The sequence below is a fragment of the Oncorhynchus mykiss genome, chromosome 22 (assembly GCF_013265735.2).
Source record: "Oncorhynchus mykiss isolate Arlee chromosome 22, USDA_OmykA_1.1, whole genome shotgun sequence".
NCBI classification, from domain to species: domain Eukaryota; kingdom Metazoa; phylum Chordata; class Actinopteri; order Salmoniformes; family Salmonidae; genus Oncorhynchus; species Oncorhynchus mykiss.
Genome location: NC_048586.1, coordinates 48,149,812 through 48,166,098, shown reverse-complemented (window position 1 = coordinate 48,166,098; position 16,287 = coordinate 48,149,812). Strand labels below are relative to the sequence as shown.

Below are 16,287 nucleotides of genomic sequence, written 5' to 3'. Positions count from 1 at the left end.
ACGTTCCTGTCTAACTGTCAGACAGACTTCCTCTCTGGTAACGTTCCTGTCTAACTGTCAGACAGACTTCCTCTCTGGTAATGTTCCTGTCTAACTGTCAGACAGACTTCCTCTCTGGTAACGTCCTGTCTAACTGTCAGACAGACTTCCTCTCTGGTAACGTCCTGTCTAACTGTCAGACAGACAGAGCTGATGTCGGAAACATGCAACATGTTTATCTAGCTACCGTTCGGTGTTAGAGAACACTATGGCCTTTGCTTTAGAGTTCAATCTGATTAGTTTTTGGTCATATCTTGTTCTCCCCTCAGTTTCAAAGTGAAGTACTGTCTTAAAGCGAGTGGAAGAGGTGCACCAGATTCACTGAGTAAGTATCGGAAGGACATCTGCTACTACTAGTACTCTACGCTACGTTGGAGCCCTACGGGGCTCTGCTACTCAACAAATGCTACTCGGAGATATAGTGTTACAGCACAGCCTTTGCTTCTCCCCTGTCGACAAGCTGTTCTCTCAGAGAATCTCCTGTTAGATCACAAAACACAGCTGTCTGTCCCTCTACTTCTCTGAAATAGTGCCTATGTCCCCAAAAGATGCCCTTATTCCCTACATTGGGCACTACTTTTTGGACCAGAGCCCTGTGGAACCTGGTCAAAAGTAGTGCACTGTAACGGGATTAGGATGCCATGTAGGATGCATGGAGTAGCTATAACACCACATCTCACCTCCTGAGTCTCTGTAGAGACATCATGTCTGGCTGTTACCCAGCCTGTTACACAGGCTGTTAGATCATGGCTTCAGGCTAGCAGTACAGCCTGTTAGATCATAGCTTCAGGCTAGCCCTGAGGCCTGTTGGATCATAGCTTCAGGCTAGCCCTGAGGCCTGTTAGATAATAGCTTCAGGCTAGCCCTGAGGCCTGTTAGATCATAGCTTCAGGCTAGCCCTGAGGCCTGTTAGATCATAGCTTCAGGCTAGCCCTGAGGCCTGTTAGATCATAGCTTCAGCCTAGCCCTGCGGCCTGTTAGATCATAGCTTCAGGCTAGCCCTGAGGCCTGTTAGATCATAGCTTCAGGCCAGCAGTGCTGCCTGTTAGATCATAGCTTCAGGCTAGCAGTACAGCCTGTTAGATCATAGCTTCAGGCTAGAAGTGCGGCCTGTTAGATCATAGCTTCAGGCTAGCAGTGCTGCCTGTTAGATCATTGCTTCAGGCTAGCCCTTAGGCCTGTTAGATCATAGCTTCAGGCCAGCAGTGCGGCCTGTTAGATCATAGCTTCAGGCTAGCCATGAGGCCTGTTAGATCATAGCTTCAGGCTAGCAGTACAGCCTGTTAGATCATAGCTTCAGGCTAGCAGTACAGCCTGTTAGATCATAGCTTCAGGCTAGCAGTGCGGCCTGTTAGATCATAGCTTCAGGCTAGCAGTGTGGCCTGTTAGATCATAGCTTCAGGCTAGCAGTGCGGCCTGTTAGATCATAGCTTCAGGCTAGCAGTGCGGCCTGTTAGATCATAGCTTCGGGCTAGCAGTGCGGCCTGTTAGATCATAGCTTCAGGCCAGCAGTGCGGCCTGTTAGATCATAGCTTCAGGCCAGCAGTGCGGCCTGTTAGATCATAGCTTCAGGCTAGCAGTACAGCCTGTTAGATCATAGCTTCAGGCTAGCAGTACAGCCTGTTAAATCATAGCTTCAGGCTAGCCCTGAGGCCTGTTAGATCATAGCTTCAGGCTAGCAGTGCGGCCTGTTAGATCATAGCTTCAGGCTAGCAGTACAGCCTGTTAGATCATAGCTTCAGGCTAGCCCTGAGGCCTGTTAGATCATAGCTTCAGGCTAGCAGTGCGGCCTGTTAGATCATAGCTTCAGGCTAGCAGTGCGGCCTGTTAGATCATAGCTTCAGGCTAGCAGTACAGCCTGTTAGATCATAGCTTCAGGCTAGCCCTGAGGCCTGTTAGATCATAGCTTCAGGCTAGCCCTGAGGCCTGTTAGATCATAGCTTCAGGCCAGCAGTGCGGCCTGTTAGATCATAGCTTCAGGCTAGCCCTGAGGCCTGTTAGATCATAGCTTCAGGCTAGCCCTGAGGCCTGTTAGATCATAGCTTCAGGCTAGCCCTGAGGCCTGTTAGATCATAGCTTCAGGCTAGCCCTGAGGCCTGTTAGATCATAGCTTCAGGCTAGCCCTGAGGCCTGTTAGATCATAGCTTCAGGCTAGCCCTGAGGCCTGTTAGATCATAGCTTCAGGCTAGCCCTGAGGCCTGTTAGATCATAGCTTCAGGCTAGCCCTGAGGCCTGTTAGATCATAGCTTCAGGCTAGCCCTGAGGCCTGTTAGATCATAGCTTCAGGCTAGCAGTACAGCCGGTTAGAGACTCCGGGGAAGTGGATAAAGGGCCTCATTGCCAACATCCCAAAGTATCCCTTTAACCAATAGCTACCCTGATTATCTGCATTGACCCTTTTTGCACAAACGTTTTTTGACTCATCACATACGCTACCGCTAGTGTTTATTATCTATCCTGTTTCCTAGTCACTTTATTCCTTGTTATATGTGCATATCTACCATAATTACCTCATACTCCTGCACATCGACCTGGTACTGGTACCCCATGTATATAGCCAAGTTATCGTTACTCATTGTGTATTTAATATTACTTGTGTTATTACTTTTCTATTATTTTTCTATTTTAAGTAAGCCATTTCACTGTTAGTCTCCAGCTGTTGATACGAAGCATGTGACAAATAAAATTCGATTTGATTTGTCTTTCGGAAATGTGTATTTCCCCTGAAAGCATTGCTTGTATCACAGTAGTGCCATGAGTGTAAAACTAGTTGTCAGCGACTGTATTAGTCACTAACCAGGCCTCATGTTTACCGTCTGTCTGTGTACTTGTCAGAGTTCCAGGTTCACCTTGTCCTGGATAGACTCAAACACAAGGGGGCGACAAAGAGAGTTCTGTTCCTCCACAGCAAAACGTCCCAGTACACGAAAAACATGACGGTCAGCAACGGCCAAGGACCAGCCTGCGAGGAGCAAGAAGCCTTCCTCATAGTGAGTTACTGTTGTTTAAGTATTGCTCTAGGCCCCTGGTGTCAAACTCATTCCACGGAGGGCCCAGTGTCTGCGAGTTTTTGCTCCTCCCTTGTCCTTGATTGAATTAAGGTCACTGATTAGTAAGGAATTTCCCCTCACCTCGTTGTCTAAGTCTCAATTGAAAGGAAAAAAACAAAAACCAGCAGACACTAGGCACCCCGTGGAATGAGATTGACACCTCTGCTGCATAGGTCTTCCTTATAGTGAGTGATTTTTTATTTATTTATTTTTTATTTTACCTTTATTTAACCAGGCAAGTCAGTTAAGAACAAATTCTTATTTTCAATGACGGCCTGGGAACAGTGGGTTAACTGCCTGTTCAGGGGCAGAACGACAGATTTGTACCTTGTCAGCTCGGGGGTTTGAACTCACAACCTTCCGGTTACTAGTCCAACGCTCTAACCACTAGGCTACCCTGCCGCCCCAGTGATGCTGAGCAATACACTTGTTTTATTGTCCTGTGTGCATGGAATGTGTTGAGCACTCTGATACCCTTTACACAGTGCTGAGCTGAGCCATGGGGAGCTGTAATATGTTGGCCTGGCGTAGTCCGTAGTTCCTCTTAACCACACTGGACAATGTGAAAGAAAACATCGGTGTCAGGACAGTAGGGTTCTGGTCGGCATGACTCCTACGTTTACAACTTCACTGCTTTGCTTAACTGTTTACTAAACACTTACTAGGGATGGTCTTGCGTAATCGAGTTTTCAAACTGTAACCAGAGATATTCTAAGCTATTCGTTGGAATGTGCTTCGTGGTTGCCCAATCTGTGGCTGCCCAGTTTTATTTGGTTTGTTAATGCTTTCTTAAAGACGATGCTAATTTGCTTTGACTCTTGTGTTCCATTTGTACATGTGCACTTGCGGGGCACAACCAAAAATAAACCGAGACAAGCATTGCACAGTTCTTATCCTTAAATTTCCTTTCCCCTTCCCTCCATGTCACACTCACTTTTATCACAAATTGTAAATAGACTGGTGGGTCAGACCCACCTTTGCCTCCAGAACAGACTGAATTCTTCAGGGCATGGATTCTACAAGTTGTCGAATACATTCGTTGCTCAATTGGTATCAAGGGACCTAAGGTGTGCCAGGAAAATATTCCTCACACCATTACACCACCCCCACCACCAGCCGGTACCGTTGACACCAGACAGGATGGGTCCATGGACTCACGCTGCTTACGCCAAATCATGACTCTGCCATCAGCATGACGCAACAGGGACTGGGGTTCGTCGGACCAGGCAATGTTTTTCCACTCCTCAGTTGTCCAGTGTTGGTGATGCCCACTGGAGCCTCTTCTTGTTGTTTTTAGCTGATAGGAACCCGGTGTGGTCGTCTGCTGCAGTATCCCCTCCGTGACGAGAACAGATGAGTTGTGTGTTTCGAGATGCCGATCTGCACACCACTGTTGTACTGCGCCGTTATTTGTGGCCCGCCTGTTAGCTTGAACCATTCTTGCCATTCTCCTTTGACCTCTCTCATCAACAAGCTGTTTTTGTCCACATCACTGTTGTACTGCGCCGTCATTGGCCTGTTTGTGGCCCGCCTGTTAGCTTGAACCATTCTTGCCATTCTCCTTTGACCTCTCTCATCAACAAGCTGTTTTTGTCCACATCACTGTTGTACTGCGCCGTCATTGGCCTGTTTGTGGCCCGCCTGTTAGCTTGAACCATTCTTGCCATTCTCCTTTGACCTCTCTCATCAACAAGCTGTTTTTGTCCACATCACTGTTGTACTGCGCCGTCATTGGCCTGTTTGTGGCCCGCCTGTTAGCTTGAACCATTCTTGCCATTCTCCTTTGACCTCTCTCATCAACAAGCTGTTTTTGTCCACATCACTGTTGTACTGCGCCGTCATTGGCCTGTTTGTGGCCCGCCTGTTAGCTTGAACCATTCTTGCCATTCTCCTTTGACCTCTCTCATCAACAAGCTGTTTTTGTCCACACCACAGTTGACTGGATGATTTTTGTTTGTCGTATTATTCTCTGTAAACACTAGACGCTGTCACTCAAGAGGGTGGCCATTTCTGACACACTGGATTGGGCACGACTGACACTGACGATTATACCACGCTTAGCGCTGCTTAGGTCACTTGATTTGCCCATTCTAACGTTCAATCAAACAGCAACTGAATGCCTTAATGTCCGTCTGCCTGGTTTATAGCGCAAGTCATGGCCACGTGACTCACTGTCTGTCAGGACAGAATTTTGGAAAATTCCAAAGAACAGGCAGAATAAACTAAATTGAACATCTGTGTGTGTATATATATATATATATATATATATATATATATATATATATATTTTTTTTTTAAATACACACAGATGTTCAATTTAGTTTATTCTGCCTGTTCTTTGGAATTTTCCAAAATACTGTGTAAAAGATTTTGGTTTGTTACCCTGAAGAAATTGTCTTTCAACTCGCCAAATTGAGATCCGTTTAAAATGATCACTCTGGGAATAACTGTTCCAGATATGAGATGGAAAAAATATTGTTCCATTTTATTTTGTTATAAAATATGTGTGTCTTGACTGTGATAAGGGCTCAGGAAATAAGAGGGTCTTGTCTGCTAAATGAACAAAACAAGGCTATGCCATTGCACAGCCGTAGGCTTCTACAAGCTCCACTGCTGGGGTTACTGCCTTTGTAAAAGATTGTGTTCCACAATATAATATAACCAGTTGATATTAGTGTGTTCCATGATATAATATAACCAGTTGATATTAGTGTGTTCCATGATATAATATAACCAGTTGATATTAGTGTGTTCCATGATATAATATTAACCAGTTGATATTAGTGTGTTCCATGATATAATATAACCAGTTGATATTGGTGTGTTCCACAATATAATATAACCAGTTGATATTAGTGTGTTCCATGATATAATATAACCAGTTGATATTAGTGTGTTCCATGATATAATATAACCAGTTGATATTAGTGTGTTCCATGATATAATATAACCAGTTGATATTAGTGTGTTCCACAATATAATATAACCAGTTGATATTGGTGTGTTCCACAATATAATATAACCAGTTGATATTAGTGTGTTCCACGATATAATATAACCAGTTGATATTGGTGTGTTCCATGATATAATATAACCAGTTGATATTAGTGTGTTCCATGATATAATATAACCAGTTGATATTGGTGTGTTCCATGATATAATATAACCAGTTGATATTAGTGTGTTCCATGATATAATATAACCAGTTGATATTAGTGTGTTCCATGATATAATATAACCAGTTGATATTAGTGTGTTCCACGATATAATATAACCAGTTGATATTAGTGTGTTCCATGATATAATATAACCAGTTGATATTGGTGTGTTCCACAATATAATATAACCAGTTGATATTAGTGTGTTCCATGATATAATATAACCAGTTGATATTAGTGTGTTCCATGATATAATATAACCAGTTGATATTAGTGTGTTCCACGATATAATATAACCAGTTGATATTAGTGTGTTCCATGATATAATATAACCAGTTGATATTAGTGTGTTCCATGATATAATATAACCAGTTGATATTAGTGTGTTCCATGATATAATATAACCAGTTGATATTAGTGTGTTCCATGATATAATATAACCAGTTGATATTAGTGTGTTCCACAATATAATATAACCAGTTGATATTAGTGTGTTCCATGATATAATATTAACCAGTTGATATTAGTGTGTTCCACAATATAATATAACCAGTTGATATTAGTGTGTTCCACGATATAATATAACCAGTTGATATTAGTGTGTTCCACGATATAATATAACCAGTTGATATTAGTGTGTTCCATGATATAATATTAACCAGTTGATATTAGTGTGTTCCACAATATAATATAACCAGTTGATATTAGTGTGTTCCATGATATAATATTAACCAGTTGATATTAGTGTGTTCCATGATATAATATAACCAGTTGATATTAGTGTGTTCCATGATATAATATAACCAGTTGATATTAGTGTGTTCCACAATATAATATAACCAGTTGATATTAGTGTGTTCCATGATATAATATAACCAGTTGATATTAGTGTGTTCCATGATATAATATAACCAGTTGATAGTACAGATTGTGTTCCATGATATAATATAACCAGTTGATATTAGTGTGTTCCATGATATAATATAACCAGTTGATATTAGTGTGTTCCACAATATAATATAACCAGTTGATATTAGTGTGTTCCATGATATAATATAACCAGTTGATATTAGTGTGTTCCACAATATAATATAACCAGTTGATATTAGTGTGTTCCATGATATAATATAACCAGTTGATATTAGTGTGTTCCATGATATAATATAACCAGTTGATAGTACAGATTGTGTTCCATGATATAATATAACCAGTTGATATTAGTGTGTTCCATGGTATAATATAACCAGTTGATATTAGTGTGTTCCATGATATAATATAACCAGTTGATATTAGTGTGTTCCACAATATAATATAACCAGTTGATATTAGTGTGTTCCATGATATAATATAACCAGTTGATATTAGTGTGTTCCATGGTATAATATAACCAGTTGATATTAGTGTGTTCCATGATATAATATAACCAGTTGATATTAGTGTGTTCCATGATATAATATAACCAGTTGATATTAGTGTGTTCCACGATATAATATAACCAGTTGATATTAGTGTGTTCCACGATATAATATAACCAGTTGATATTAGTGTGTTCCATGATATAATATAACCAGTTGATATTAGTGTGTTCCACGATATAATATTAACCAGTTGATATTAGTGTGTTCCACGATATAATATAACCAGTTGATATTAGTGTGTTCCACAATATAATATAACCAGTTGATATTAGTGTGTTCCATGATATAATATAACCAGTTGATATTAGTGTGTTCCACAATATAATATAACCAGTTGATATTAGTGTGTTCCATGATATAATATAACCAGTTGATATTAGTGTGTTCCACGATATAATATAACCAGTTGATAGTACAGATTGTGTTCCATGATATAATATAACCAGTTGATATTAGTGTGTTCCATGATATAATATAACCAGTTGATATTAGTGTGTTCCATGATATAATATAACCAGTTGATATTAGTGTGTTCCACGATATAATATAACCAGTTGATATTAGTGTGTTCCATGATATAATATAACCAGTTGATATTAGTGTGTTCCATGATATAATATAACCAGTTGATATTAGTGTGTTCCATGATATAATATAACCAGTTGATATTAGTGTGTTCCACGATATAATATAACCAGTTGATATTAGTGTGTTCCATGATATAATATAACCAGTTGATATTAGTGTGTTCCACGATATAATATAACCATATATAATGATATAATATAATATAACTTGCTCTGCAGGATGACTCTGAGTTCCGGGACAAGATCACTCCCATCTCTGTGTTCATGGAGTTTAGTCTGGACTACCAGCAGGCAGCAGATAAGACCGGCCTACTGCCTATCCTGGAGCAGACTACCCCCACCAACATCTCCAAACAGGTACACATATGTCTTTAACTAAGGATACATCCCAAATGGCACCCTATTCTCTATATAGTGCACAGGGTTCTGGTCAAAACTAGTGTGCCATATAGGGAGTATGGAGCCATTTGGGAAGAACAGTAACTGTTGTGATCAGGTATAGAGTAACACATGGTGAGAGGTGGGTCACATGGTGAATGGGAGAGGTGGGTCACATGGTCACATGGTTAGTAGGAGAGGTTGGTCACATGGTGAGTAGGAGAGGTGGGTCACATGGTGAGTAGGAGAGGTGGGTCACATGGTGAGTAGGAGAGGTGGGTCACATGGTGAGTAGGAGAGGTGGGTCACATGGTGAGTAGGAGAGGTGGGTCACATGGTGAGTAGGAGAGGTGGGTCACATGGTGAGTAGGAGAGGTGGGTCACATGGTGAGTAGGAGAGGTGGGTCACATGGTGAGTAGGAGAGGTGGGTCACATGGTGAGTAGGAGAGGTGGGTCACATGGTTAGTAGGAGAGATGGGTCACATGGTGAGTAGGAGAGGTGGGTCACATGGTGAGTAGGAGAAGTGGGTCACATGGTGAGTAGGAGAGGTGGGTCACATGGTTGTAGGAGAGGTGGGTCACATGGTGAGTAGGAGAGGTGAGTCACATGGTGAGTAGGAGAGGTGGGTCACATGGTCACATGGTGAGTAGGAGAGTTGGGTCACATGGTGAGTAGGAGAGTTGGGTCACATGGTGAGTAGGAGAGGTGGGTCACATGGTGAGTAGGAGAGGTGGGTCACATGGTGAGTAGGAGAGGTGGGTGACATGGTCACATGGTGAGTAGGAGAGGTGGGTCACATGGTTGTAGGAGAGTTGGGTCACATGGTGAGTAGGAGAGGTGGGTCACATGGTGAGTAGGAGAGGTGGGTCACATGGTGAGTAGGAGAGGTGGGTGACATGGTCACATGGTGAGTAGGAGAGATGGGTCACATGGTGAGTAGGAGAGGTGGGTCACATGGTGAGTAGGAGAGGTGGGTCACATGGTGAGTAGGAGAGGTGGGTCACATGGTGAGTAGGAGAGGTGGGTCACATGGTGAGTAGGAGAGGTGGGTCACATGGTGAGTAGGAGAGGTGGGTTAACAAACTGTCTGCTTGTGACAATGTTTTTCAGGCCCATGTCCTTCTGGACTGTGGAGATGACAACATCTGCAAGCCAGACCTCAAGCTGTCTGTAGTGAGGTGAGTGGTCCGTCACTTGTTAAGTTACCTCCTCTTCCAGGATCTCATGCCACATTCATTCATTCATTCCTATAACAGCTAGCCAAGTTGAGCTGTTTTGGTCTGGTTACACATCCACCCTAGTTGTTGAAACCATGTTGGAAAGGACAAAGTGATGTAGAATATCTCAGCCAGCACAGTAAGGTTCTGGTTGACCATCTGGTGTGAATCAGGCATCAGTGAGATGGTCTTAACTTTTCCATTAGTTTTTATTTCTACTACCAGTGACCAGAAGGAGATTGTCCTGACTGAGTAAGGTTTCAAAATCCCAGAAATCTTCCCAGGGTTTTCTGAAATCCTAATTTCAGGCGAGCATAACCAGGGAGGCAATCCTCCAACCAGGATTTCTGACAAACCTAGGAATTTTGGCATAGCAAAATTATGGAAACTTTCCCATAGTCTAACTCCATTCTGTCAATCTGATCTCTGACCTCCCCACTGACCAGAAGCAGATCATTCTGTTAATCTGATTTTTGACCTCCCCACTGACCAGAAGCAGGTCAATCTGATCTCTGACCTCCCCAGTGACCAGAAGCAGGTAATTCTGTTAATCTGATCTCTGACCTCCCCACTGACCAGAAGCAGGTCATTCTGTTAATCTGATCTCTGACCTCCCCACTGACCAGAAGCAGGTCATTCTGTTACTCTGATCTCTGACCTCCCCAGTGACCAGAAGCAGATCATTCTGTTAATCTGATCTCTGACCTCCCCAGTGACCAGAAGCAGATCTACATAGGAGATGATAACCCCTTGACCCTGGAGGTGACAGCGGAGAACAGAGGAGAGGGGGCGTACGAGGCAGAGCTACATGTCTTCCTTCCTCCCCAGGCTGACTTCACTGGGGTCGTACGCAACAGTGAGGTAAAATAAAATGGAGGCCCCAGATGTAACAGATGTGATCGTACTTCGTAACTCTCTTGCGTTGTGTTTTCAAACCAAAGTACTGTCCAGCCAGCGATCTCAGTTGATTGATGTTTATTCTGACGATAGACACAAGGAAGCAGATTAGATGTGCAGGACGACAGTATATATTGATGGCTGTAGATTTGTGATACGTCTATTAGCAGGGAAATAACTGTGAATTGGCAAGGGGGGGCTAATGCGACCATTACAAATAGAGCATGCTAGCTAACGCGTTCTCTTACAGCGATAACATACTATTAGAGAATGCTAGCTAACGCGTTCTCTTACCGCGGTAACATACTATTAGAGAATGCTAGCTAACGCGTTCTCTTACAGCGATAACATACTATTAGAGAATGCTAGCTAACACGTTCTCTTACAGCGATAACATACTAACTCGTTCTCTTACAGCGATAACATACTATTAGAGAATGCTAGCTAACGCGTTCTCTTACAGCGAGCGATAACATACTATTAGAGAATGCTAGCTAACTCGTTCTCTTACAGCGATAACATACTATTAGAGAATGCTAGCTAACTCGTTCTCTTACAGCGATAACATACTATTAGAGAATGCTAGCTAACTCGTTCTCTTACAGCGATAACATACTATTAGAGAATGCTAGCTAACTCGTTCTCTTACTGCGGTAACGTACAACAGCACATCCCAGGTTGCTCCCAATATCTAACCGGCACACATACTGTGTCTATAGGAATATATAAACATGGGATAGATTTTTCTGCAGTGTCAGTTGAAAACTTAACCAACTTAACCAGCTTACATCAGCTTTACTCAGTGTAAATTGCACATTAGGAACACCTTCCTAATATTGAGTTGGAACCCCTTTTGCCCTCAGAACAGCCTCAATTAGTCGGGTCCATGGACTCTACAAGGTGTCGAAAGTGTTCCACAGGGCTGCTGACCCATGTTGATTTCCTTGATGCTTCCCACAGTTGTGTCAAGATGGCTGGATGTCCGTTGGGAGGTGAACCATTCTTGATACACACAGGAAACTGTTGAGCGTGATAAACCCAGCAGCGTTGCCGTTCTTGACCCACACAAACCGGTGTGCCTGGCACCTACTACCATACCCCGTTCAAAGGCACTTAAATATTTAGTTTCAAGGCTTAAAAATAATGATTTAACCAGGTCTCCCCCCCTTCTATTCTACACTGATTGAAGTGGATTTAACAAGTGACATCAATAAGGGATCATAGCTTTCACCTGGTCAGTCTATGTCATGGAAAGAGCAGGTGTTCCTAATGTTTTGTACACTCAGTGTAGTCTTGCCTCTGTGTGTTGAATGTTCCCCCACTGCCTGATTGTGGTGTGTGCCGAAGGAAGGGATACACCCCGAAGGGAAGGACAATACATTACAACAGTTTGTGGTTTTGACAATGAAATAGGAAACCGATGGATTGCATTAGTCAAGCTGATAGATCCTATTCATTTTTTCGTCCCAGACTCTGTATGACTTAACTGTGCATCGCCCGGTACAGTGGTGGCTAGGTTATCCATTACATAAGGTGTTAAATCAAATCAAATCAACAACAAAAATGTCACATGCGGCCTTACAGTGAAACGCTGAATACAACATGTGTAGTAGACCTCACAGTGAAATGCTGAATACAACAGGTGTAGTAGACCTTACAGTGAAATGCTGAATACAACATGTGTAGTAGACCTCACAGTGAAATGCTGAATACAACAGGTGTAGTAGACCTTACAGTGAAATGCTGAATACAACAGGTGTAGTAGACCTTACAGTGAAATGCTGAATACAGCAGGTGTAGTAGACCTCACAGTGAAATGCTGAATACAACATGTGTAGTAGACCTCACAGTGAAATGCTGAATACAACATGTGTAGTAGACCTCACAGTGAAATGCTGAATACAACAGGTGTAGTAGACCTCACAGTGAAATGCTGAATACAGCAGGTGTAATAGACCTCACAGTGAAATGCTGAATACAACAGGTGTAGTAGACCTTACAGTGAAATGCTGAATACAACAGGTGTAGTAGACCTCACAGTGAAATGCTGAATACAACAGGTGTAGTAGACCTTACAGTGAAATGCTGAATACAACAGGTGTAGTAGACCTTACAGTGAAATGCTGAATACAGCAGGTGTAGAAGACCTTACAGTGAAATGCTGAATACAACAGGTGTAGTAGAACTCACAGTGAAATTATGAATACAACAGGTGTAGTAGACCTTACAGTGAAATGCTGAATACAACAGGTGTAGAAGACCTTACAGTGAAATGCTGAATACAACAGGTGTAGTAGAACTCACAGTGAAATTATGAATACAACAGGTGTACAGTGAAATTCTTAATTGCAAGCCTTTAACCAACAATGCCATTTTAAAAAGTAACAAGTAATTAAACATCACCATTAAAATAACAGTAGAGAGGCTATATAACCTGGGCCACAGGTTAGTCGAGGTAATTGAGGTAATATGTACATGTAGGTATAGTTAAAGTGACTAGCTATTAACATTAACATAGTATCATGCATTTTGTCGGTTTCTCCCTTTCAGACTCTGTCAAGATTGTCCTGTGCATACAAGACAGAGAACCAGACCAGGGTGGTGGTGTGTGACCTGGGGAACCCCATGAAAGGAGGAATTAAGGTGAGTGGATGGAGCATGCAGATTGGTATCCATCCCGTTGACCTGAATGAGCGGGGGGGGGGGGGTGTGTATGTCTGTTCTAGGGATTCTATTTCTATGTTGGTGTTGACTAGACACCTAGTCAGCGCCATTTCACCAGTTGAAATTCCTGGTACATGTGAATGTACTTGGTGAATAGAGATGATTCTCATTCTGATCAGAGGGTGCGTTTACACAGGCTGCCCAAATCTGATTCATTTATTGGCAAAAAAAAAAATCTGATCTGATTGGTCAAAAGTAAAACATTTTTGGAAAACATTTCAGTATTGTGCCGCCTGTATGAACGCAGTACGAGACTTTAAATCAGAATGGTGATGATCCCGATGCTGTGGTGCGATGTCGTCTTCAGGTGCTGGCCGGACTCCGCTTCAGTGTTCATCAGCTCTCAGAGCAGGACACGTTGGTGAAGTTTGACCTGCAGATACAGAGGTAATGAGCTGGTAACAAAAAACGGGTTCGGAACACAAGTCTTTCTTACTTTTAGAAATAAAATTACTTTTCCGGAGCTTTACTTCCAAACAACTGGGTACGTACGTATACAAGTCTCCCTCGCAAGACTTTTAAATCTTTAAATGAACCTACTAACCTGTATAAATAATGGAATGAAACGGTGTCTCATACATCGTGGAATGGTCATAAAGTTAGGACCTAATTGAACTAAAAATCCTTTTTTAGAGAAGAGACTCCCTGTACATACATCCACACACATCCTGACTCTGTGGTAGCAGACAGTGAGACTAAAGGCGTGTCCCAAACTGCACCCTACTTCCTATATTGGACCACTTTGACAAGAGCAAATGTAAATAAAAAATAAATAAAAAAGATGGTATTTCTCTTCTCTCTGGTTGGATTGAAAGGAGCATGTAAATGACAGAGTAGCTGTGTCCTTTGTCTGTCCTCGTTGTTATGAAAGAAAACCTCTTGTTTACTCTCCTCGCTAACCCAAGGTCACGCTGGTCCTCTCTACAACAAAAAAACAACATATTCTGTTGATCAAAGTCACTGTTAAATTGTTTAGAATATAGTTGAGAGCCCATGTGTCTTGTGGTGGAATTGTCTGGAGTTTTTGTATATTTCTTATGAGGCTTTAGCAGCTAGTTCAAAAATCATGGACAAAAGTTACAATGCAATGGTTCCACCCTGTGGACATTTTGTGTTTTAGCATCAACCTGTACTGTGTACACTGCTTATCTGATTTTTTTCACGATCTGGTCTTTCTTTTTAATAAGTTAATAATAATATAATACTGTCTTTCAGTTCCAACCAGTTCAACAGCACCAGCAGTCTGGTCTCCAGCATCACAACGCTGGCTGTTCTGGCCAATGTGGATTTCAGAGGGTATGTTGTCTTCTCCAATGAAGGCCATTACTGAACAAAAGCTTAGCCGTTTAAGTACAGAAATATCATCTAATTGAAGTGTGCAAAGAATGTTATTTCACTTTAGTATATTCTCCTGCATTTTATCCTACCTTAATGGGCAGGTGGGAGGTCACCAACACACATCATAAAATGCAAATTGTGTTTAGATTATAATTATCAGGTAATTAGCTGGTAATTAGTAAATATCTGCCAGCTCAAATCCCAGGTGGGACCTTCAGCTGTGTCTGTCTGTCTGTCTGTGCCTCAGACCTGAGAGTAACAGAAGGGTTTAGTTTGATGGAATGTATGTATCCCATGATAAGTGGTTTAGTAGCAAAGACAGTACTGATGTCCCCCCACCATCTCTCATATAGTAATGACTTTACTGAATCACGGTAACGGAATGTTAAGAAATGCAGAATGTACTTTATACAGTGCCTTGCGAAAGTATTCGGCCCCCTTGAACTTTGCGACCTTTTGCCACATTTCAGGCTTCAAACATAAAGATATAAAACTGTATTTTTTTGTGAAGAATCAACAACAAGTGGGACTCAGTTATGAAGTGGAACGACATTTATTGGATATTTCAAACTTTTTCAACAAATCAAAAACTGAAAAATTGGGCGTGCAAAATTATTCAGCTCCTTTACTTTCAGTGCAGCAAACTCTCTCCAGAAGTTCAGTGAGGATCTCTGAATGATCCAATGTTGACCTAAATGACTAATGATGATAAATACAATCCACCTGTGTGTAATCAAGTCTCCGTATAAATGCACCTGCACTGTGATAGTCTCAGAGGTCCGTTAAAAGCGCAGAGAGCATCATGAAGAACAAGGAACACACCAGGCAGGTCCGAGATACTGTTGTGAAGAAGTTTAAAGCCAGATTTGGATACAAAAAGATTTCCCAAGCTTTAAACATCCCAAGGAGCACTGTGCAAGCGATAATATTGAAATGGAAGGAGTATCAGCCCCCTGCAAATCTACCAAGACCTGGCCGTCCCTCTAAACTTTCAGCTCAAACAAGGAGAAGACTGATCAGAGATGCAGCCAAGAGGCCCATGATCACTCTGGATGAACTGCAGAGATCTACAGCTGAGGTGGGAGACTCTGTCCATAGGACAACAATCAGTCGTATATTGCACAAATCTGGCCTTTATGGAAGAGTGGCAAGAAGAAAGCCATTTCTTAAAGATATCCAAAAAATGTGTCGTTTAAAGTTTGCCACAAGCCACCTGGGAGACACACCAAACATGTGGAAGAAGGTGCTCTGGTCAGATGAAACCAAAATGGAACTTTTTGGCAACAATGCAAAACGTTATGTTTGGCGTAAAAGCAACACAGCTCATCACCCTGAACACACCATCCCCACTGTCAAACATAGTGGTGGCAGCATCATGGTTTGGGCCTGCTTTTCTTCAGCAGGGACAGGGAAGATGGTTAAAATTGATGGGAAGATGGATGGAGCCAAATACAGGACCATTCTGGAAGAATGAACCTG

General features: G+C 42.1%; 1 protein-coding gene across 4 annotated transcripts in view; it reads left to right on the top strand.

Moving 5' to 3' along the window:
* LOC110501956 (integrin alpha-V) overlaps nt 1-16,287 on the top strand; it is an 80,282-nt gene that overhangs the window by 53,944 nt on the left and 10,051 nt on the right. For all 4 annotated transcript variants that reach the window (XM_036959469.1, XM_036959468.1, XM_036959467.1 and 1 more), the window contains 8 exons: nt 309-364; nt 2,875-3,029; nt 8,472-8,609; nt 9,743-9,810; nt 10,563-10,710; nt 13,297-13,389; nt 13,778-13,857; nt 14,686-14,766. In XM_036959469.1, the coding sequence (XP_036815364.1) occupies nt 309-364; nt 2,875-3,029; nt 8,472-8,609; nt 9,743-9,810; nt 10,563-10,710; nt 13,297-13,389; nt 13,778-13,857; nt 14,686-14,766 (819 nt within the window). The remainder of the gene's footprint in view (nt 1-308; nt 365-2,874; nt 3,030-8,471; nt 8,610-9,742; nt 9,811-10,562; nt 10,711-13,296; nt 13,390-13,777; nt 13,858-14,685; nt 14,767-16,287) is intronic.